This window comes from Seriola aureovittata, chromosome 1 (assembly GCF_021018895.1).
Source record: "Seriola aureovittata isolate HTS-2021-v1 ecotype China chromosome 1, ASM2101889v1, whole genome shotgun sequence".
Lineage (NCBI taxonomy): Eukaryota > Metazoa > Chordata > Actinopteri > Carangiformes > Carangidae > Seriola > Seriola aureovittata.
The window spans coordinates 10161299-10186482 of NC_079364.1; the positions used below are offsets into that span (position 1 = coordinate 10161299).

At 42.0% G+C, this 25184-nt stretch overlaps 1 protein-coding gene across 2 annotated transcripts in view; it reads right to left on the reverse strand.

Annotated features, from left to right (window-relative positions):
* Positions 1-324: 324 nt before the first annotated feature.
* LOC130181776 (protein TANC1-like) overlaps positions 325-25184 on the reverse strand; it is a 33112-nt gene continuing 8252 nt past the window's right edge. For both annotated transcript variants that reach the window (XM_056396312.1, XM_056396227.1), the window contains exons 7-29: positions 24522-24803; positions 19383-19499; positions 18944-19234; positions 17885-18012; positions 15434-15665; positions 14395-14561; positions 11944-12252; positions 9958-10158; positions 9586-9689; positions 9306-9414; positions 8774-8896; positions 8417-8653; positions 7955-8164; positions 7655-7736; positions 6275-6408; positions 5680-5803; positions 5410-5585; positions 4725-4857; positions 4273-4302; positions 4097-4188; positions 3791-3937; positions 2685-2785; positions 325-2534 (exon numbers count right to left, since the gene is read on the reverse strand). In XM_056396312.1, coding sequence (XP_056252287.1) covers positions 1142-2534; positions 2685-2785; positions 3791-3937; positions 4097-4188; positions 4273-4302; positions 4725-4857; positions 5410-5585; positions 5680-5803; positions 6275-6408; positions 7655-7736; positions 7955-8164; positions 8417-8653; positions 8774-8896; positions 9306-9414; positions 9586-9689; positions 9958-10158; positions 11944-12252; positions 14395-14561; positions 15434-15665; positions 17885-18012; positions 18944-19234; positions 19383-19499; positions 24522-24803 — 4922 coding nt within the window. In that variant the 3' untranslated portion in view covers positions 325-1141. The remainder of the gene's footprint in view (positions 2535-2684; positions 2786-3790; positions 3938-4096; positions 4189-4272; positions 4303-4724; positions 4858-5409; positions 5586-5679; positions 5804-6274; positions 6409-7654; positions 7737-7954; positions 8165-8416; positions 8654-8773; positions 8897-9305; positions 9415-9585; positions 9690-9957; positions 10159-11943; positions 12253-14394; positions 14562-15433; positions 15666-17884; positions 18013-18943; positions 19235-19382; positions 19500-24521; positions 24804-25184) is intronic.

The following is a 25184-nucleotide window of genomic DNA, read 5'->3' on the forward strand; positions in this document are numbered from 1 at the left end:
ATTGTCTCAACGTTACAGGACTTTGCTTATTACAATCCTAAAGGGAATAGTGCTTGGCCAAAGTAGTTTAGCGTTTACTTCCCTGTGCAAGCTGAACATCCAGCATTTCATGAGATTAATGACAGTGAAGGCATTTTCGCAATATTCAGAAATTGCAAACTTCATATTATTATACAAGCAGTTTATTTTGATGGCTTGGTTAAATGTCAGTTTTGATAAGTAAAGTTATAATGTCAAAGGACAAGACCTTTTATCCATCCATACACACTCTGAAGCTTAGGCAACATTTCATTGATTATACTGTGAAAGAAGTAGATGTAGAAATGTATTCTTCCATTCATGTTTTATTATACCACAATAATAATGTGGTAACATTCTGTAATCCATAGTATGACTCAAAAGGATATATGACAACTATGGACATACAGCAGTGTAAGAAGTCTCTTAAGTTTTTTTATCCTTGACTGTGTAAATGCTCTCTCTCTCTGTCCCAATAAACACTTCATATGAATATGTCCTCTGCTATGCAAAAATAAATAACATATACTGTGAATATTTAAGCAATCAAGTCAATATTAGATTATGACAAGAAGTTTCCAACAATGTCATTTACAGTGCTTTTTTTATCAAATGTACCAAGAAAAAGAATCTAAAGTACAGAAAGTATTTTTTGAAGCCTGTAATGCTGACAGATAACCACTTACAGGGAAATATATAATCTGCAAATATAGTGTACACCGTACAAATATAAATGTTTTTTAAAAGACACTTGACAATAGAAATGGTCATATCCTGCAACTAACAGCATGAGGTTTCGTATATTCGTGCACAAAGCTTTCTCTGACTTCTATGTTTGATATAATAAATTAAAACTTGAGACAATATACTACCTAATTTTTTTAAATCCCTACTTAAGGTATGTCTGGTTTTCTTGAATACACTAGTGTAGCTGTAGACATGTAAGCAAAAGCGTAGTAGCCTGAGTTGAACACTGGTTCTAGATTGTAAATGCAGTGCAGCAGCATAACTCTACAAAACAGGCTCAGGGAAGGGAGCTGTTCTCAAACCAGTCTCCCTTGCTACCTTATGTGGGACAGAGTTTGTTGAAAACGGCCTGTATCTGTGCTTTGATAAACTATATTCAGACGTTAGACTCTATAAACGAACGTTTGGGCTTGATGGGAGCCATATGCAGAGCTGGGTTGTCCCTCGTTAGGCTCGCCTGTCTGTGCCTCCCGTCAGGAAAGCGCAACTGGGAGGATGTGGTGCCTCTGGCCTCTCGCTGGTGAAGCCGCTCTCCAAACTCCCGGCAGTGCTGCTGGCTGTTGGCCTGACTTACAGAGAGCTGCTCCTGGAAGGAGGCACGCTTGAACTCATTGTTCAACCCTTGGAACTCCATGACTGACATACTGAAACTCTCCACCCCTCCTCCTCCTCCTCCTCCTCCTCCTCCTCCTCCCTGCCCCTGTCGGCCCAGGCCAGGGGTCTGCTGGCCCTGGACTCGCACTGCTTTGTCCATTACTCCCATGAAGGGCCGGGGCTTTAGCTCAGGTTTTGTTTTGAAGCTACCACTGCTCTTGATGGGGCACGGGGCATCCAGCACCTGCTGCCTGCCACCGTCCGACAGATTCCCACTGGAGGCTTGGCTGGAGCTAGAGCCCCTTGAGCCTGCTGTGCCCCCTCCTCCACTCTCCCTCCTAACCTCCATACTAGACCCCAGAGCAAGAGACAGGCCATCCAGAGCCACAGAGTGGGTGGAGAGTCTGTCAGATCCTCTGGAGAAGCTGGAGGAACGGGGCTGGTACATCTGAAGAGGTCCCGGTGGGGAGGAGCTGTTGGGGGACATGGGGTGATAGAGCTCAGTGGGGCTGTGTCCAGAGTGTTCGTTGGCTGATCCAGGGCCGATGTCAATACCCAGCACCGGTGCAGGCCTCAGTGAGGTGGAGATGTGTCTGCCTGGCAGAGGACTGGAAGGGCCGCACAGAGAAAGAGGCCTGCCCCCGACTCTGTTCCCTGACTGGAGGGAGTGGCAGTGGTGATGAGTCCTGCTGCCTTGGCTTTGGGTCTGCCTGTTGATAGCAGGAACAGGCTCAGGCATGTCCACAAACAGTTGGTTCTGTACATACTCCTCTTGAGGGAAACATGGCGCCTGATCTGGTAAACCAAAGGCCACGCCTCCAGGGAGAGTCCTGTTTGGAGCGTACGGATTCAGAGGCCAAAATTCTGGGCTTTTCCCACATTGCAGGCTCACCTCCTCACCTTCCTCCTTCTCTTCCTCCTTCTCTGCATCAGTCTGCTCCGTGGGGATTTGCCTCTCCAGACTTCCCTGTGAATAGACGTCTGTCTCCTCCTCTGTGCCGTGGTGGTGGTGGGCGTGAGGGTCCCTGTTGTAGCCCTGTGTTGAGTTGTTGCTTGATGCCTTCTGGTGATGTTTGCATTCCTCCTCTACCCGTGCAAGCAGGCGCCGTATCTCCCTGTTGGACGGAGAGAGTCGTGCTGCTTCGTGGAGGTCTGCCAGCGCTGCAGCAAACTGCCTGGGGAGCAGAGAGAAGATGAACAAAGGAACTTTAAAAATACTTCATTTACAGCGCCACGGAGACATTGCTGATTCTCGCAACAACAACTTTCCATTGAGCAAATTGATTCTGCTTTGAATTAATATACTCCATTTAATATTTTTGTACCTGCTGCTCCTCTTGGCCCGTGCTCTGGCATAATACGCTTCATAAGACCTGGGTTTGAGTTCCAGGGCTTTTGTTGCAAACTCCTCAGCTATGCCAAAATCCTGTTCAGATAGAAAAGTCTATTTAGCATTTAAGTTTCAATTTTCAGCATTAGACAGAGTACATAGTGTTAAAAGAAACAAAACAAGCCCTCCTTATTGCTGTGACTAGATTGGAAAATGTTTGCTTTGCAGAAATAATGCGAGGCCATTCCAATAAAAAATTGTGTTTGCGTCTTCATTATATGGATCTGAAGATAGAAGCTTGTATAATGAAAGAGAACTCATGCTGCAATCATTTTTATAGACCAGGAACAGAAAGAGAGGAAGAGAAACAGAGAGCTGCTTGTTTTCCTGCAGGTTTTCACTGCTCTCATCATCACACATCTCAGGTGAATATTTAATGACACAAACACATGGCGATTCTGTCCTTGAGAGTACGGTCAAAATGGCAGCCTCGAATGTGAGATTGTGAACATTGCCGTTGAATCTTTAATGATGGTATCATGTAGTCTCTCCGCTGGCCCTTACTGCCTGCGTTCTGATATAATATGTGGATTTAGCCAGCCCACTTGCACGTCCACTGTAAATAAGCCCCTGTAGAGACACAGAGAAAGTGAGTGCGCTTGGTCTGCCAGAGAGAGTGACCTTATCACATCACATTATCTGCTCCATTATTCATCAGCCACAGTGACCCTAAGGATGGCATTTTTACACAGTCTGTTAGGACGTCTGTCATCACCAGGGTGGGTTCCAAACCTGGCTGCAGGCCACACACATCTATCTCCACACTAACAGCACACAGTTATTCATTATGTCACCACCTGCTTCCAGGTCTTGCATGTACGTTCTGTTTACCAGGGAGACATGCAACTAGATCTGAAAAGCAGGGATATTTTTGCAGCGAGCTATATTGGTGCTCATGTCAGCTTTTTTATGTTGATTCAGATAAATTATATATCTACCATCTACCTCTCCTTGCCAGCCCTCTTGCCATCCCCTCGGCGTCTAATAAACCGGCCAGTGTTAAATAGTGCATGAGCAGTTTGATACTGCTGTGGACCTTACATTGGTTTTCCTGCGGCAGCGGGAAAGGTTTAGATAGAGGGAGACCCGCAGGTCTTTGAGCCCTTTCAGCTCCTCTCCTTGCCCCTCACGAGGCAGCTTCCTCAGGGCATACTGGTAACGCTGGCCTGCCTCTTTCATACGTCCCTTCTGAGAAACACACAAGAAGAAGGAGAGAAAGAAACGGACAGGAAGGGTAAGGGAAGACTAATCCATTAAAACATCTTGTTTGAAGTTTATTCAACTTAAAGGCTGCAAGGTTTGCCATGCCCTCACAACACACAGTGTACATCATCCACCGTAACATACCTTGTAAAGCATGTTCCCTTCCTCCATCAGCTTCTGCAGCAGGATGAGCAGAATGTCTGGTTTGGAGGAAGCCATAGCCCATGTAGCATGACCTGATGAGATGGTAAAAATATTTATCTTTCTATTATCTGCCTCGCCTTGTCTCTTTTACTTTGCGCCATACATAAATCATGTACCTGATCGATCATGCTGAGCCGTTCTGTAGCCTTTCGGTTGATGAAGGAGAAGGAGAGAGAGGCGAAGAGAGAGTTAGAGAGGTGGATGTAAAACTGCAGGTGTTGCAGAATAACAAGAGGTAAGTAACAAGATACTGTATGGAAGTAAACTAGGCAAGTGTAAAGTAATATTAATGCAGAGCGAGCAGGTGCAAAAGTGTGGCACATAATACAAATCAATGCAAGCGAGCTGAGTCTTCATTGATTGGTTTAAGTCAGATACAAATGTGATTACACTTAGTAGTGAATTTGGCCAGAGAGGTGTCGATTCAACTTAATGCTAATTTTAGAAGCCGTGCTGCAGTTTGTGGAGCTGTTACACTGTGTGGTAGGATGTTAAATGGTTTTTGTTTTGAATGTTAAACTCCTAGAGGTGTAATTGACTGCAGAGCTGTTATGGTTAGTGTTTATACCCGTCTTGGATCCTTTCTTCAGCAGCGACGCCACAAGTGCCGGGTTCTGGCAGCCTGTCGTCCGGTCTGAACTTCTGGTACTGTTGTTGTCGGCTCTCTCCAGCACCGCTCCATGTTCCACCAGGCAATGTACCTGGCCACACATCGAATAACAACAACATTATATACTTATAGTTAATATTGTGGCAATGAACAAGTTCTTAGATATTTAAATCATTAGTTGATTACACACTACATGCAAATTTATGATCATCAGATAATTTTAATTACCCTCCTGCTGATCAACAGATTACATTAGTGAGAGTCTAAAAATAATCAGGACATGTTTTTTTACTCCACATGAGCTGGGATTGCAAGTTGACGTCCAGTCTTGCAGGGAAAATTATTATCATCATTATCTCGGTAATTATGATTCATTTCATTTCATTTCTTAAACTGCCAAAAATGCATTGTTGTGAGACAGTTATTATATGTTGTACTTTGCTTATCATCTTTCAACAATTGTAATGTTTTACAACTTACTGTCACGTAGTGACTTAACTACATAAACTTCATCCCAACAAGGGAATGTAAGGAACATTTGCAGTATGTAAGTAAGAGTATTTTAAATAAACACAGGCATCTGGAGTCTTAATTTTCCATTGTCAATATTATCTAAATATCTAAACAGCAGCATGAAACCCACTGTGTCTGCATCCCCGTTAAGAGCAGCCAGATCAAGAGGAGTCCGTCCCTGTCTGTCTGGGTGGTTCAGGTCTGCGCTGGCCTCCACAAGAACCTGCACTGCACCTTTCTGGCCCTTCAGACAGGCCCAGCTAAGTGCAGTCAGCCCCTCCTGATCAGCAGAGGACAGAGAGGCACCTGGGACCACAAAACAATACAAATGTTGCTCTACAGTTCAGGTACATTCATCAAACATACTTGGGATATCACTGGGGAAGGTGGGGACTCTCACCCTTTGACAGCAGGAGTTCAACAGTACTGGTGTGGCCCTCGGACGCAGCCAGCATCAGTGCAGTGCGACCCTGCTTGTCGCTGACGTTGATGTCTGCGCCTTGCTTCAGCAGCAACTCTACAATCTGGGAAGTGGCGGAAAATTATCCAGAAAAAATGAAAACAAAACAAAAAACACAGAACCAGTAAAGTGAAGACAATCCTGTGCCATTGACTCAGAATAATATAATTTGGCATAAAAATGCCAAAAAACATCAAAGTATACTATGGCAGAAAAATGCCAAAAAACGTCATAGTATAGTATGGCATAAAATGTCAAAAAAAAATCATAGTATATTATGGTATGAAAGGTTGTATAAACATCATAGTAAGGCAAGGCATGAGACAGAATAATATAATTTGGCATAAAAATGCCAAAAAAACATCATAGTATAGTATGGCATAAAACATCAAAAAAACATGATAGTATATTAAGGCATTAAAGGTCATATAAACGTCATAGCATGGCAAGCCATGAGAAGAAATAATATTATTAGACATAAAAATGCCAATAAACGTCAAAGTATTCTATGACAGAAAAATGCCAGAAAACTCACCTGTGTGTGTCCGTGTTTGGTGGCACTAAGCAGCGGGACCATCCCTCTGCGGTTTGGTAATTCCAGCCCTGCCCCCCTCTCCAGGAGGAACACACACATCTCCATCCTGCCTCTCCCTGCTGCCGCGCTCAGCACTGACAGCGGGTCGGCATAGAGATGAGACCACGAGGCGGAGAAGAATATGTAATTGACATGTTTAAGAGAGAAGTAGAAGCAGGAGTGAGAAACTGAGAGAAAAACAAGACCGGCTATTTCCATAATCTATTTGATCTTAACACAGGTGGTGTAGCTCTTTATAGTATATCTGTGTTGAAATTTAACATTTTGCTGATGCAATGTTTTGATATTTACCATTTTAATACAAATCTAGATATCTGACAAGTACTACAGGTCATAGTTGCTAAAAAAAACACCTGCACTTCCTCCTTCTTCTTCATCCTCTACAACAACAAAATCAAACAAAATACAATTATTTACAACCATAACTCTACCCGCTAGATACATTGAACCCTCCCTAACCAGCCAGTGTTGTTTTGATAAACAATGGGCATTCGGTCCTTTTGTTAGTTTGCGAGTCCTTCAGCTAATGGGGCGGCTGAGGATGGCGGCAGGGTATTGATGCCGTTCTCTAACCTCTAAGTACCCTTGATAAATAACATCATGTTTCATGTGACCACATGTCTCAGCTAACAAATCCATTGTGTAATAATGCCTTTAAAGAGAAGTTATCAGCATATTTGAGACACAGAAAAAAACAAAAATACTGTCTAGTTGTCTTTGTTTAAGTCGACTTTTGTGCAGCTTCTGTCGTGCTCACACTTTTTCTATCTCAGCACTGAAGGGGGACTGTGTAATAGAATTACAGTCTAATGGTGCTGTAGGCAGAGATACAGGCTTCATCCGACATGCTTTCAGGAAATGGACCTAACAGAATTCTGCAAGCTGCACATCTGTGTCTGTGATAGAGGTAAAACTATTACAATTGAATAACAGATGCTTTTTAGATGCTACAAATGTGGCTGGACAAGATATTCTGTGTGATAAATGTGATGCTCCCTTTCTGCCAAAACCCCAAAAAAAACTTTACAATCGAATCAACTATTTGACATCAACCAGAGCACCCTAAAAATCATAATGTAAATGTGTCTCTGCTGCTCTGTACGCCTCTGAGCTCCTCATATGTTGTATCTATTGTAGCGTACTCCCATTCACTGAGGCTCCACATACAAGTAACTTGGCTGTTTAATGTTTATTCATTGTACGGAGCTAGAATGTGCCTGAGATACAACCCTGACGACCTTGAGCATGACTGTAGACCCACAGTGATGGACAGAAAGAGGTGAGAAAGCTAAATTTATCTGACTGATAGGAGAAATGCACCCGTTTCTCCCCAGAGAGAGTCGTGACCATCCATCTGCACTGCCAGCTGTTCATCTTTCAAGTCCAGCAAGCTCTTCACCACCTGCAGAAAAACACAATTTTACAGTCCTCTGTATTGTTGGCTTGCTGTGCAAAAAGAAAACCAAAGCACCCACGGACCTTGACCACAGCAGACAGCAAACTGCATTTAATAAATCCTCCACATCAAGCAAGGAAAGGCACTGTGCTCTACATTAAAAAATTCATTTCAGCAGAGTGTCAGGAACGTTTTTGTCATTAGGACCTTCATCTGATACGTACCTGTAAGTGTCCCACACTAGCTGCAGCTGTAACCGTCTGTTGTGCTGCCTGTGTTTTCCCAGTCACAGTCTCATTGCTGTGGTGCTGCTGTGGGTCAGCGGGGATCTCTGCTCCCCAGTCCTGGCCCAGCAAGATGTTGATGATCTCTGCATGGCCCTTCAGCCCGGCATGGACCAGCGCACACTGGCCATTCTTATCAGCATGGCCCACCTGGCACAGAGGGGTACACAGAAGGACTTACAACACTGCCTGTAATACTCTGGCCTAGATCGGGCCTGTTTATGTCATCTGTCTCCCAGAATAGACCCTGAAAGTGTGGTGAGTGTAAAACCAGGGTTGTTCAGGATATCATCCGGTGTAAAGGTACTGAGAGACACAGTGTTCTGCCATGGTAATTATGCTGGTCACGCCCTCCACACCCAAATTTGTCCCTCTTCCTCTTTGCACAGAAATGACACTGACCTTGGCCCCTTTCTTGCAGAGCAGACTGACGATGTCGGCATGTCCTGCAGCGGCGGCCAGACAGAGGGGCGTCATGCCGCTGTCGGTGGTCCCATCTACAGGAGCCCACATTTCAAGCAGCAGAGCGACCATCTCCACATGTCCCAGGTGGGCATGGACTGCCAGGATGGGGGCATGTCCTATCACCTCTGTGCACCAGGTCACACTAGCGCCGCCTAGCATCAACAGACGACTTACCTGCAGGATAAATATAATGAATAGTATATATATGTATATGTGTATATAAATGCATATAAGACCATATATTTGGGGGGTTTGTATGTTGTTTTTTTTTAATGTAGAGCATGTGTATGTCACCTTGATGTTAGGTGTATATAGGTTCCTCAGGGAAGCCAGCGCAGCGGACAGACTGTCTGTGCTGCAGTTCACCCACATGGCCTGAAGAACGCTGGAGGACACACCTGTCTTCTTACTCAGACCCTGTTAGTGTGTGTGTGAGAGAGAGAGAGAGAGAGAGAGAGGCACAGATGAATAGAGAGAGATTAAGGTTGCTCAGATGAGATCTGTGGTGCAGAATTTGAATTGTGTCCCAGGAGAAAAGCAGTACGTACAGATTCCGAGCCATGCATGCAAACAGTACAACATTCACTGTACCGTGGGCGTTTATGTTTATGAGTAGTGCTAATGTGTGTGGGTGATGATAGGAACAGGGGTTCACTATTATTTGTGTGTGTGTTTTTATGCAGTTATATTCAGTAAAGTGTAGGATCTTGTTTATGTGAAGCCTTTGGGAATCGAGGAGAATCAAAAGGGCTTAGGTACAACCAGTTCCAGTCATAAACCTACATAAGAAGTTATATACAGTACACAGTGTCACAGTTCATGTTACCTTGAATATGTGAGCCTTGAGGATGTGGTGTCCCAGTTCCATAGTTTGCTGCCGGTTCAGCTTGCCCTCCTGTCTGGAGAACATGAAGGCCAGGAGAGCGTGCCCACTCCTGTAGACATGCAGATAGTCATCAGAAATGGCATTCATGCATCAACCGAATTTCTAATCTTGACAAACCTCCTCGACAACAATTTACACACCATGTCTTATGTCACAACTGACTTAAAGTACACGCATCTTAACACTCTTCTGCTGTGTCACCTTTGACCTACAGTCTCACCTCGGGTCACAGAGAAAGTCTGTGCTCTCTCCATCTGCTCTCCAAACCAGCCACTCTCTGAAGGAGGGATGACACAGCATCCGTGTGCCATCCCGGCGTCTAACCTACAAACATAAAGGATGCAGATCATTTCTTAAATGTAAAGGTACAATTACTTCATGCGACCCCCCCCCCCCCCCCCGCTCATCTCCCACCCCCAGACAGCCTGTCCCTTATTGTCCATCTAGATACTGTAATTCTTTTAGATAAAAACTACTTCTAAATTTGTACATGTAAATTTATGAATTTACTTCATAGCAAAACAAACACGACATTCAAACAAAAGCTTGAGTCATTATGTACCCTTCCACACAGTCATATCAAGAGTCTTACCATGAATCCAGCCAGGCTGTCTAATCTCTGCTGGAAGTCCTTCCACTCCAGCTCCCCCCTCACACTGCCTGCATTCAGTGCCCTGAACATTTGTTCATCAGTCAGTGGGTGCAGAGACGCCAGCGCCACATTTAGCACCGGAAGTATCCGTTCAAAGACCTCTTTATCCGGAAAGCTCACACGGCACATCAGCAGGTACACCTAACAGATATTCATAAATTAGGTTAGTACATGTTGCTAATGATGTTGACTGTAATGGATCTACAACTTAACAGAAAAGATTATTTTTCTATAGTTAGTTAAAGTTTAATAAAATATGCAATTTTAATTTTAACTACATATAAATCATTTCTAAATAGTCTGTTTGTGACTGTGCGTACACACTTAACCTCTTTGCCGAATCTAAGTTTGTCAGTGATGTTTTGGGATGTATATCATTTCCTGTGGATGTGGCCAGCGTTGAGCTGGGTTGTGCAAATCAACTGCGGGTAATGCTGTATTTGGTTGGTCCTTATTGACTTTTAAATTATCACATGATCTGGTCCTACATATTAGATGTTTCTGTTTGGCTAGTCGTGGCTATAAAAATAGAAGCTAGCCAGCAGTGGCTTCCAATTTCCCACCATGATTTTAGTTGATAAGTCACATCTCGTAGACTTTAGGTATCATTGAACCTGGATCTTTACTGTGTTAACAACTTTGTTGGAAGTTCACCTGTAAGTCAAAACAATAGCAACAATAGGGGAAAAAAACAAAAGTATTATCTTTGAAAAGGTTAATCCTACTAAATGATACTTTCACACAAGTTCTCATTTCTAACTGCCACCGTCCACTTCTTGGGCCTCCACATTTTTAGCACACCTTTATGCCACATCCATTAAAACATTTTTAGATCATGACTGGCCAGATTGTTGATGTTGTTGATATCCTTAGAAAAAAGGTGGATGAAAATAAATGTTTGGTTGATGGTGAGAAACTTTTGATGAATGGTGCAAGTTCATGAATTGCATATCCATTTTTTTTTGCGAACATGTAGTTTTTAATATGCTACTAGATGGTAAACGTTAGTTGCTGTCCTTATAAAAATTATTTATTAGCAGTAATCCTAATTATAAGTAACGCGAATACTGGAAACAGCTATCAGCATGTTGTTTTAATGCTCTGAGCAATGAAATACTGCACATCTTCTTTGTAGCCTCCATGTTGTTTCCACTTTCTGACTTAAAAGCACATGAACACAGCTAACTCGGAAAATGGGACAATCCGAGCAGCACGTGAATGCAGCACAACACTTGCTCATCTGTTGTCCTATTTTACACTGATGATTATGTAACATTAAAATACATCTGTCATTTACTTTAGTCACTGTGGACTACTTTTGGCACTTTATATTAAAAGCCTTAGATCCTGACATTTTTTTCTATCTTTTATTGATGTGAGCAGGATGTGAGAACATCTTTTCCCTTTTTTGAGGAACAACATGCCTGAACAATGGCTGCCGCCTTTGTACCTTGTGGCGGGAGTTTATGGGCACTGATAGCTTCAGCCTTCAGTGAGATGCCATTTCACGGCAGACAGCTCACCAGGAAGACTGACAAGTGTTAAGTGTTAGACTGTGAACTTGACCAGATGATGAGGAGGAGGAGGAGGAGGAGGAGGAGGAGGAGGAGGATGGGTCCAAAAATACACTCAAGGTAAAATGTGTCCTTTAAGAGGGGATTTCACTATAGTTTACATAGTAAGTGAACTGATAAGTTAAAGAAAACACACATTACTCCACATTTGTGGTTCCCACACCTTTTTTGTCAGATTTATCCTAAAATGCTCGACTTATAGGGGCATTACATCTAGCTATTTCAACAGTTTGTCCATTACCTTTAACTATCATTTACCATCTCAACTATCAAACTATTTTGAAATAGCTTTGAAAAAGTGATGGATAATAATAATCATTCTTGATGGGCATCAAAGCCCTAAATGTCTGACCTCTGACAGGGAGACAGGCACCACCAGGTAGTTTCCTCCTTTCAGAGCCAGGTGACCTTTGTGGAACAAATCCAGGGTCAGCTGAAGGTAAAGGATGGAGCCGTGGCTCCGTGTTGACAGGTGGCTGCTGAACTTGCTGAGAAGCAATGGATCAGGGGCAGAGCCCGTCGGTGTGGTGACGTTAGTGGCGACCTGAGTGCTGCTGCTGACCCGGTGATGGATGTAGTCACTCAGGTCAGCTCCCAGATCACTGCTGTCTGGCAGGATGTCCAGAGAGATGCCAGAGAAGGGAAGGAGGGTGGTGATTTCCTGCAGAAAAAGAAAACAGATAAGCTATTAGTGAAATACTGTTAAAACGGTTACCACGCACAGGCACAAACACAAACACAAACACAAACACAAACACAAACACAAACACAAACACAGTATTTAAAGAATTGAAGGTAGCATGTCTTTGATGCATTAGCAAAGGACAAATTAAAAGCACCAAAATCAGGACCCGTTCCTCAGATGCTGTTGCCTCTGACTCACGCAGAGCCATGGGATACAGTACAGTAAATGGTGTGACAATGACTCAAGCTCCAACATTGCTCACAGGCATCTCTCAGATTCACATTTCATCTCCTCTCTTGCCATCCTCAACTGCTCAACACCGGCCAAAACCAGCTATGACTGATCAAAGAAAAAGAATCCATGTTGTTGCAGCTCAGTTCCTCTTTAACAAAGACTGACATTCTGGTTCAGCTGGTTTGTGGTCGTGAACTGTGCTCCACTTTGATGGTGCACCCTTTCACAACAGTTTGTGAAATATCCAGGTTGTTATATAAGAGTAAGCACCTGCTGTGACATGGGTGAAAGATGATCCAATCAGGAAGCGGGGATACTGAGAAGGTGGGATAATAAATGTACTCTTCATCTTTAAATTTTGGTGATTAATGTTTGCTGACTTAAAATGCATCATGAAGAAAAAATGACCCCAAATGTGTTTTGCGTATTCCCAAACACAAATCCAATTATGTAACTGGCTGGCTGGCTGTCAAGCGCCAGACTCCCAGTAGTATTACCATCCATTCAGTGCGTAATCCATGCAGCATTTGGAGACTTGGCTTTGGCATTGGACAGATGCGTCTGCTGTTTGGTGGGATTACCAACCAGATTGAGAAAATACATCAGACTAGAGAGCTCAACAGTGCCAAAAGCCACAATGTCTATACCATGGCAGCAAAAGCACAACATCAAACTACACAGCGAGCGCTGGGAGCAAAGACCAAAGATGCAACTGTTGAGAATAACTCTGTGATCTGGGTAATGAGAGGGAAGGTGAAACTTAAAAAGGTCAGTTCATCCAAATTACAAAATCTTTTTTTTTTTTTTTTTTTAACTCAACTACAGTGCTAGCTGGCCAAGTTTTGCCCAGGTTTTGGGATATCTGCCTACATCTAATTAAGTGTGCACTGCTCTTCTGGCATAAAAGTTTTGCTAGGCACTAGTGCAAAAAAGAAAGAAGAACTTCAGCACACAAGAGTCTACATCCCAATACAATTGAGATGAGAAGAATTTCATTTGAAGCACTAAAAGCATCTAAAAATCACATTTAAATAATTCAAAGGCAACATCTTTTTTAGAGACACAGCATCCTTGTTACTTCTAATAATCAAAGACCTCATTGTCAACAGCTTTCACAAACAGTCTTTTTTTTTTTTTTTCTTTTGGGTAGAATGTACTTCCAATAAAATTGTTCACAGTGAGATCTGTGGATTATCCACAGTAACTGGGCCATTATGTCTGGAAATGCACATCTGTCCATCCAAGCTATTATCTAAACTTACTTATTCTTTCAGGGTCACAGGAGTCTTGGACCTGTCCCAGCTTACACTGAGTGAGAGGTGGGGTACACCCATTTATATATTAATAAAGTCTGACACAGTGCCACCAGTCAGTCTTGCTGCCAGGGGTCAACTATGGTACCGCAGCAAAAAAAATCATTGTGCCCCCAAAAAGCATTCTCCCCATACATCACCATTATAAAAGAGATATCTCTAAAATAATTAACAGTACACCTCAATCTGCAAACAAGGTCAATTATTAGTCTTCCAGTAATTCATTTTTTAAACCAGGAAGGATTTACATCCGCATAATTTTATGGGACTGAAGAAAAGCTATTTTATGAGTATGACACACATCCCAACCTCCTTTACTCCAATTTGCTGGTTTGTCACAGGGCTAACATATATAGATAGGCAACCGTTCTCACACATACAGTCACACACAGTTTTGGAGTCACCAATTAACCTAACCTGCATAGGTCTGGACAGTGGGATGAGACCAATCAATAATGTGAGGACCACAAATGAAATTCCATTCACTTCCATTGTATTGGACTGGAGGCTAAATGTGTGGCTAGATACCCCCAGAGTAAATGAGAAAATGTGTTACTTAAATCTCACTCACCACCAGGCCTGTCCTAACTGTGACCACCAATTTAAGCCAAGGTGGGAATTTTGGGATTATCTTGGTGATGAAAGTGGCAATGGTGTCCCCATAGTCTGGTTTATGGAATTCTGCCTCATTAAGGCTGTCAACCAAAATGATGTAGTCTTCTTCAGGTAGTCTCCGCTCTGAGCAGATGAAAAGAGAGAGAAAACAGGATAGGAGGTTGAAGCATATCTAAACACCAGATATATTATATTAGCCATGCAATTAGCATGTATTAAGGAAAAACGTATCACAGTTTTATTGTGGCTTTCATGGCTGAATCTGGGATCATCTTTGATTTCCAGCACAGGATATGTTGAGAAAACAACCAACTGCTGATATTGATTATATTCTGCTGAAAGAGGCTAGAGGCCATTGCTGTTTATTAGCTGGAAACAGGACATATCCATCATGTTTCACATCATCTAAGCTGTCACTGCATCCCTGCAAGCTTGTGAGGTCTCATACACTCAGGCACAAGGGCTCTCCATTTTTTACTAACCTGCTTAATAGAGATGGAGTAGACAAAACACTCCTCTGCTCAGACTGTGGAGGGCCTGGCCATAATAACACATCAATCTGGCTGACTAACTGTATCATGAGAAACTGAGCTGGCTAATATGCCCATAACATTCGCAGCCTCTCCAGAGTATTTTGTGACCTTGAAATCCTGTGGGATGCTGATGATTCACCGGGGCAAAAATAACACTCATCATTTCCTATGTAAATGACCTAACATCTGTTTCACACTCTACAGTGTTTCAAATCGCTGACCTTAACTAGGGAAAATAATCTATGGGCCCATCACAGAGTCATTAATGCGCTATTTCACACAGGAGATGGCAGCAAGCTCCCTAATTGCAGTGTGAGGGAAGCAGACAGTTTTCCACCTTAAAACTGATACTATTTTAAACTTTAAAGGGTCTTTAAATTTGAATATCACATTATCACATTTATCTCTAAGTGTGTGTGTGTGTGTGTGTGTGTGTGTGTGTGTGTGTGAAAACTTCATTACCCTTGCGCAGGCTGGCTATAGGCTCTAAGACACCCTTTCTGAAGGCAGCGATGGGGTCTTGAACGCAGGATCGCAGGCTGAGTGTGTTTTGTAGATGAGGCTCTTGTACCAGTAGCTCCCTGTACGGGCCGAGTTGTGGAGCTCTGGCCAGCAGGGCGGCAACGCTGTGCACAAATTCCGGTACAAGGCAGGTGTAGGTGTTGTCGGCCTGACAGAAATGGTATGCTACCACCTGGTAGGAGAAAGAGGCGGGTGAAAAACGAAAGAAAATAGGGACACAATGTAAAGCTGCTATCTGTATCTGTTCATTTCACAAAAATGTAACAGTTAATGGTCAGGGTGGAAATGCATTGAAATAGACCAGCAAGTTTTAGCAGTGGAAAAATACAAATCACAGTTGCTAAGGCCATAATGCATGAATTTTCTTTAAAAACTGGAGGTTGTGAATCTAATGGGAGGAACACCGGATGAATGTGAAATTGGTCTGAGGTGTCTATGAAAAAAAAAAGACTCAGCTATTTAGAAACATTTGAAAAGCTCTCTTCGCACTTTTGACACTTCAGGTCATCAGTTTCCATTGACTGTAGTCACACATGGTGCCACACAGACTTCAATATCAGTCATGTCATTCTTTCTGTTCCTGTTCACACTGAACAGACAACAACCACCTGAATTACTTTGATATTGAAGTCTGAAAAGTCTGAATCTGATGAATAGGAGCGACTGCTGAGGCTCTAAGGAGTGAAGTTTTTACAATGATTTCAAAATATTTTATGGACATTTATCCTCAATGGATATCTTGCCATCACTGTAAACAGTGAGGTCAGCTGATTGTAGCATTGTGTGTATGTTTGTGTGTTTCACTGTGTGTAATGTAGTGCTTGTGTAAATTGTGGAGGAATTCAGATGCTGTTTGTATCTGTTCAGAAGGCATTATCTTTTCATACCTCCAGACGACAGACATAAAAAAGGAGACAAACAATCTCGAAGACTAATATCACAGAATATAAAAACAATAATAATAATAATAATAAAAAAAACTGTAAACAAAGAAATCTTAGAGATAGCTGAAGCATAACTTTGTTTCCACTCATTCAACATATTACTATCTCTTAAATCTAATCTATTTATCTCTAAAACACATGCAGTAAATACATGTTGGTTTATTCAGGCAGCAAGCTGAAGAGAGAAAACATACCACTACTGATAAAGGGGATTTTTGCAACTAAGGAGCCAAACTGAACAACCGACTGTCTTGCTGGAAGATTAATAGTAGTTATCTGTAAACTGTAAGGACATTTTTGTAGATAAATGTACAAAAAAAACATAATGGTATTCATTCATGGGTTTATAGTGCTTAGATAGGTCCAAGTCTGAGCCATGAGTGGTCCACATATGCAGTAGCATTATCAATTATTTTACTTGGGCGAACATCCTCACCATCACAAGTATTCTGACTAGTTCCCATGGAAACTCTTATTGAGGCCAAGATAGTAAATTTAGAAGCTTCCATGTCATCTATGTGATGCAATCAGCAGCATGTTCTACATGTGCTCATAAAAGAGAGAAGAACAAAAACCTCATGTCACAAATGCGCAGCCCCCTATAAAAGTGAACAATGCTGAGGTGTGTTTATCACTTTGAACTGATCCCTCTTCAGTGTTTTGTGAAGACTTGTAACAGTCATAGCTCCCTACAGCACTGCTTGTGATGCTGCATTATATTACCGTACTTACAAATCTGGTGAGAGAATTGCAGGGAAACTAAATTCCAGGGCTATCAAAACAGACACAACAAATAACTAAATCTAGGGCCATTTCTCTAATGTAAGTAGAATTTCTTCCTTATGTCTGTTATAACTGCAGGTGAGTCAGCAGTCTGAATAACAAGAACTATACAGAATTTGGCTGTGTGGTTATGTGTGTGTGTGTGTGTGTGTGTGTGTGTGTGTGTGTGTTCTCTTATATCTTTATGAGAACCAATTCGATTATTATTTATTTATTTATATCTATTATATTTCAAAAGTGTGGATGTTTCTTTAAAGGTCTGTCTGGTGGCTAAGAGTTGATTTTGGGCTTCATATTAAAGTCAGATTGAGGTTTAAGAGTCAGGGGTCGGGTGAGGCTTGTAGTTCTGATGGTTAAAGGAATAGTGTCGCATTTTGTTAAATATGCTTCACATTCTTCATAGAGAGTTAAATGATGTCATCTATTCATTAAATATGAGGCGGCAGCCAGCACTTGGTTAACTTAGCTTAGCATAAAGACTGGAAACCTGGTGAAACCGCTAGCCTGTCTCTGTCTGAAGGTAACATGATCCGTCTATCAGCACCTTTAGAGCTCAGTAGCTCACTAACATGCTATGTCTCATATAAAGACCTGTCATATTTACACTTCGGTTTTTGTGCAGTATAGAAAGTATAGAAACACAAAAATGTGTGTTTTGAGGTACCTTGGCAGCGAGGCATCTGACAGCCTCCTTCCTCTGTGCTGTACTATTGCTTGTTCCTGCAGCAGCACTCTGGTTGGGCTGGGAGTCGGCTGGCTGTTTGGAGGCTGCTTTACCCTGCCTATCCCCACCTGCACAGCGCACAAAGCAACAACAACAAACCCAAAGCTGCCATTTACACTCGCTAGATGAAGTCTCTGGTGTAAGCACAGGGATGTCAGGAGTGAAGTCAATGAAGAAACACAATTAAACTGCTGCAATTAATTAGTACATCTGTAAGCAAGACTGGAAACTATGACATTAAGCGCAACCACATTAGACGGCAGCAAGAGTGTTTGTTTCAAAGAGTGCAGAGAGATGATTCTGGGTCCCTCACACCCCATGCTATACCCTCTGTTAAATTTAAATCAAAATGACAACACAGTACAGATATCAATGAATAATACAATGATGCTGAAAAATGAATGGCACTGTATTCTTTGCAAAAACTATAGTTTTGCTTTTTCTGTACTGCTTTGCCCTCAGAATGTAATCTTAAAAATACTGCAGTACTACAGTAGTACAATAGAACAGGAAAAGGCTGAATGGTGATATAACAATCTGCATTTGTGGCCATTTTTATTTTTATTCCTTCAGGTGTTTCATGTTTTATTACGAAAACAAAAATCACCAGTACGTCACAGCGGGCAACGTGCATTTACTGTGTAATGTGCTAAAACTGGTTGTATGAGAGATTGTTATCTCTCTTTTTTTTCCCGGACAAAAGAACAGTTCCAGTGCCACTCATGGAAAGAAAAAAACAACAATCTCAGTCCCCTTACACAACTGCAATCAGCAGAGAGACCTCAGGGGGGAACTTGAAAGGAGAGTGCGTGACCCAGTTACTAACTCCTTCCCAAAAAGTGGTATTTCTTCCACTATGTTACAATAATCTGACTTTACTGGAGCATACTGGAGAATGTATGAATTCTACTTCTGGCATTCAACTGTTTCCTTACGCTAATTATTTGAGATACACACAAAAACAAATTACACTGCTGAGAATAAAGGTAGGAGTCTTACATTTAGGGGAGGAGCTGGGGCTGTGAGGGATGCTGGGACCTCCCTGTGGTGTGCGCATGCCATGACAGCTGAGCGTCACCAGCCGCCAGATGATAGCGGTCTTGCCGGATCCTGCGTTACCCACAATGACAGCACCGCGTCCCTCACAGCTGCTCGTTTTCCTCAGGACCTCCTCCAGACGTGCAAAGAGCCAATCCCGGCCGACAAAGGGTGTTTCCGCAGTGATGCCGGGGACTTCGAACAGCAGCGGTTTTAGCATGATGTCAGCTTGTCTGAAAGCCACCAATCTCCCTGGATGAGAGGAGAGATTTAACGCTAAATACAAATGGATAACTATATGTTATTTAAGCAGTGACATTGGGGGAAGTGTTGTTTCTGCAGATGTCTCTGCATATTTAGACACTGATTTCCCCCACCCCGAGGTTAAGCCACAAAATACCTTTGGAGTCATCATTTGTGCGTCCAGCTGTGTTGTGTTTGCGGACGGAGCCCCTGTGTCCAGCAGCCCTTTGGTTGTCCAGATAACTCAAATCCTCCAGTCGAGTAGAGCTGGTTGCTGTAAAGAGAGAACGGATGGGGAATGGATCACAAGTGTGAGAGAGATGCAGGAAATGTGCAAAGATACACATGCATACCACACAAGTGTCAAATTCACTGCTCGAGTCAATTATTGTATCCATGGAGACGTGAGACATACACAGTTGTTGCACTGAATGATATACGCTCATTGACCTTGAGGGGAGAAGAGAGATGGAAAAAGAAAAGAAAACAATTCATCTCACGCCCGTAATCTCCATCTAACATGAGTGTGAAATGACCAAATGTTTCATACTGTCTCACACGTCTGGACACCAAATTTGTGATAATCAGCTCAAACACATCACCGGCAGTAATGCAAAAAATGTATCAGCTGTCAATAACACGACTGCACACCCTCTTGTAATAACCAAATACACTACATAAAAGCCAACACAATAAATAAAATAAAGAACATGTCGTACAGAAGAGCAAGAAACAACAGTAAAGAGTTTTTTTACTCCCACATTCGCCTATCTATCCACCCACTCACACTACAGAGTTTACAGGTCAGCCAGGCTTACTTTCTGCAGTTCTCAAGACATTTTGCAGAGTCTTTAGTCCAGGCTATTTTTAAAAATAAAGAAATAGGCTTTGGATAATCATTTGGTTCCTAAACGTGGTCTTCTGCAAAATTAATCATCTATTTCTGCTGTTACAGCATGACATTATGCAGCAAATCACAGACAAAAAATAGAAAGCCCTGTGCAATGAAACATAATCCAGGACAACAGTCCTGTAATAAGGACAATTTAATCTTTGTGAAACATTACAAATTTGTGATGTTGCTGACACTGTGTCAGAGACGTGTTGATTCGTTTTTGAGCCCGTGGTCTGGTGTTTTCGTGTTTGATTGTACTAATATTTAGTGGAAGAAATATTTTGTGAATATCTTTTGGACAAAATAAGCTGTAGTAAAAATTACAAAACATACATAACATTCTATATATTATAGTTAAATACTACATCACTACAACAAAGTCTAAAATCGGTCCACAGACAATTCAACACATAACAATTAAAGGAACTTTTTGCAGTAAGTGAGAATTTGCTTCAGGGTTATTCAATTGCATTGAATTACATCTTACTTGTATCGTTTTTTGTTGTTTGTTATTTTGGCAGTGTATGCCTTTATTTAATCATTGCCAGGATTTACCTGGGAGACAGAACAGGGATAGATAAAGTAGAGTATGATCCAAACCCCAGAAACTAACATGCCAGCATGACTTAGAAAGTTTTTTTTTCTGTACTATATGCATTTTAACTCAAAAGCATACCTCCTCAGATGGAGGCTGCTACAGTTAAAAGTCATTCTTGGTCAACTGCTCATCTGTCTTTGGAGCAGTTGGCAAGAAAAAAGGGTTGAGAACCTCTGTTCTAGTGTTTTACGACTCGAGGCATTTGGGAGAACCAACTAACTACATTACAGTCACTGCAACCGGAAGAGTCTGTGCTTACTGAGACTTCTAGGGTTGTAATGATAGAGGGTTTCTGAATATTTAGCTCTGCTCTGATTAATATTTTTGTGTTGGACGGATATATCTGCATTTAAGTGATGGAATAGTAAATGGCATTAGTATTAAAATATTTAGTATTACTACTAAAAAAAAAAAAAAAACTCAAACTGCATGGAAAAATTAGTCTGACAGGAAAACTATTAAGTTTGTTTTCACTGGCGAGTCACAGATCAGCCCATTTCATCCATTCAGTGCTTTAATATAAAAGAAATCCTCTGTAAAATCTGAAAATCTGGCATCACTGCCGCCTCTAATCCCTTCAGAGTGGGATAAAAAAAAAAAGGCCTGAGTCACATTGCACTCATAAAATATTGTAGATGGACCAGTAAAACAGACAGTAGACAAGGAAGTGCAGCCCCCTCAACAGATGATGACATCACACTACTATAATCATGTGCTGTACATGTTAAATGCAGTCCCTGGTAATCTCAGAGCATCTGAGGAAGCTGCAGTTCATCTCTGAGCCGTTATGGGATTAAAGCATTAAAGCAGCAATTATAGCCACAGCCTGAAGATGCTGGCCAGCAACGTCCTTAAGAATCCTTCGTCATGACAAATTATCAAATCACACTACAGTCAGATGTGCACCACACAACATGAAATGAGTAACTGACAATATGTTTACTATATAGTGTAATACTGCACCAGAACTCAGAACAACAAGGCTTTTTGAAAATACTATGGCACATAAAGTTCCACCACTCTTTCAGCACAGATCATAATCTGACATATTTTAGCATCTCTGCAGGCGTCCATCATCCTACGGCAGCAGAGTCACAGAGAGAGAGTGGGTGAAAACCATTGAGGCCATATGATAATTCACAGGCTGTTGAGAGCACATGAAACCTGCTCTATGAGGTAAACAGTGAGCAATGAGGGGCTCCCCAATGCAAAACAAATCGATTGCAGTGTGAAATACATAATTATGATTAGAAAAAAAATAGATTGGGGACAAGCAAATAAAACCCTGGAATATTGAAAACATGAAATCCCTTTCAACAGGTAGAAGAGGGCTGTTCGGTCGTAACAAGCAAGAGCTGAAGTGGAGAACTGAGGATTGAAAGAACCTCCACAGTGAGAGGATGGAGAACAGTCTGCAGCAAAACTGTGTGAAGGAGGTGTGGAGTGGGATGAGAAAGATTGCTGGATAAAGACAGCCAGGCCAAATGCATGAGTGGAGCAAACATACAGTGAAAGAGTTAAAACATGTTTTCAGATGGTTTGTCACAGGGACACCGGGACAGCTCATCCCTCCACCTTTGACGGTGCAGCCTGATGGGACCCTGTTCGCTACCACCTACCCCACACTCACGGCCTACCTTTATGTTCCTGGCTGATGACAGTGTGGTTGATTACCCCACAAGCCCTGTTGATTCTTCATCTCTTTAAAAGGTCAACTTTGCAGCCATGGCCCAAGCCTCCAGCATCCCTTACAGCGTCAGCCCCAGAACGATGAAATGATGAGAAACCTATCTAGCACCTTTTTCAACCTTAAAGGAACAGTTTGACATTTTGGAAAATACCCTTATTCACTCTCTGACTGAGAGTTAGATGAGAATCAATACCATTCTTATATTGGTCTGTTATATATAAGTGAGCTATAGAGATGGTGGAAAGTGGATTCTCTTAGCCTTAGACAGAGCCAGGATTGCTGTTCCCCCTGTTTCCAGTCTTTTTAAGTTAAGAAGTTAAGGTAGCCATCTGCTGACTGTGGCCGTACATTTAATGGACAGATGTAAGAGTGGTATTAGTGTTCTCATCTAACTCCCCTGGAAAGTCTTTACTTTAACTTGAAGACTTTAACTTGAATTTTAAATCCTCCATTGTGTGCTTGCAATGCCCCATTGTTGAAAATGGGATGCTCCAGTGCCCTTATAATCCAGTGGAACTGGCCTCTCACATAATAAAGTCCTTCTCCCTATAAGAGAAGTCTCCCTAAGAGGTTGCTACTGCATAGACCATAGACCATAGACCATAGTGAGAGACTCCTTGGACTATACTATAGTATAGTATATACCATAGAAAACATGAAACATCATATCTGTAGTTGATGCAGTTACTATGCAGCTTAAGCCTCTGATTTGTTCACAAAGAAAAAAACAATGTTTAAGTTGCTCTTTCTACTGACAGTCATCATACTGCACATTTGCTTCTTGCCAAAATGGCCCCAGTCTCAGCCCACTCAGGGGTTGATGAAACACAAAAGGTAGTCAACAGTTACCTGTCTAAACCTGCAATCGCCGCATTCTGAATTATCTCAGGGAACGTTGAGAACTACAGGCCACATTTTCATTATATCAATACATTTTCTAAGACAGCGATTGTGTTAAATTTTTTAGTACTGGAGCATATGTTTATAAAACCTCCAGTCATTATACTCTCATCTGTAATCTGTTTTTCTGTGTTGTAGCCTGACAATATTGCTGGTATAACAGTTTTCCATCTGGGAATAGTTAAAGTTTAATATTATCTCTTGTTGCCTAATGTATGCCATAATGTATATGTGTTTTGATCTTGCATTAATGTGGAGTAAAATTCTAACGGCTACAGTACTATGTGGCTCGCTTCATCTGTATTCTGAATTTCATCAAGAGTCTCTAAATGAAAGCACCAGATGACAGAAGAAACTGGCAGGCGTTACTGTGAATCCACTCCTTTGGGAATCTCTTCTTTTGCTCCCACCACAAATGAACTGACATCTAAGGGAAGAAAAAGAGCCTTGTGTACTAGCAAAGATCGTGACTGGAGGGGGGGTGGGGTATTTTTTATGACAACTGGAGTCCTCCCAGGACATTTAACTGGTGCTGCTCACTGTGTGTATCCAGCTTCAGTGGTAAGTAGAGCACCGGCACATGGTGCAATGAAGTGTAGTTAGCATTCTCTGCATCAGATGAATAGCTGGAAAATGTCAAGTCAATAATCAATTCAATCAATTTGTCATTCAGTCAATATTTATCAGTTTGTTAATTATTCACCCAGGTCACAGCTGTCACATTCATATGCTCATTAACCTGCTTCATCTACAGTATGATGGGAGCTCACTATATAGCTCACTAATTAACACATTAGGCCTCATTTGTATAATTCGAATGAAAATGGAAGTGTAAAAACGACACGTTGTGGTTTAAGGGGGGGGGGGGGTTATGCGTGGGACTATTTCTTGGTTGGGAGCAGTGACTTCCTGCTGGTTGACTCCAGGAAATATAAGATGTTAATTAGTGAGCTGTAGAAGTGCTGGTAGGTGGATTTTGTTCCATTTAGACAGAGCCAGATTAGCTGTTTCCCCTTGTTTCCAATCTTTATGCTATGCTAATGGGCTGCTGACCCCAGCTTCATATTAAATGGACAGTTATGAGAGTGGTTACAGTCTTTTCATAAAACTCTCTGCAAGAAAGAGATTATGCAAATAACTCAAAATCTAAAATGTCAAACTATTCCTTTAATCGCAGCATAACAAATGAACACATAAGAAAAGGTAAACGTACCTGCCACAGAATTTGGACGAGGCATCACAAGTGAAGAAGTGCTGTGAAGGTGGTGCGGTGGGAGGGGTCTCTTCGGTGCTGGTGGAGTCCTGGGCTCCATGATGTCAGTTCTAGGTAAGGCCTCATCTGGTTGGGCAGTCAGATTGTTCCTGCTTGGCCCAGTATGGCGGTCCTCGCTTACATGGCCCATTACAGCAGCACCGCCCCCCGAGCCTTCATCCTTAGTCAGAACCTCACTGGAGGCGCTGCGCTCCTCATTCTCAGAGGAACTTGTGATGGTTGCTGAGCCGCACAAAAAAAAATATGAGTTAGCTAATTCTGCTAAAAGAAGAAAACTAAATTGTACTTCTACAGAAGAACGTATGGCATGCAATGGCTTCCTTGGATTTTCTTCAAAGCATTGCTTTTCATTTGACTTTAATGAATCCCATTTACTCAATCAACAATATAATACACCTAGCTGTTTTATCAGCCACACACTCATCAAAGTCATCAATCAACGGGTTGTATTGTACTTGATATGCCCTTTGCCCTTTTGTATTTAACTATAAATACAAACTCTATTTAGGGAGAAAAAAGTGTCCTATTTTAGGAGAATCAGACCCATAAGCAACAAAGACAGCAGTGTCCCAGTTTTGACAGGAGGGAGCTGAAGCCTTGAGG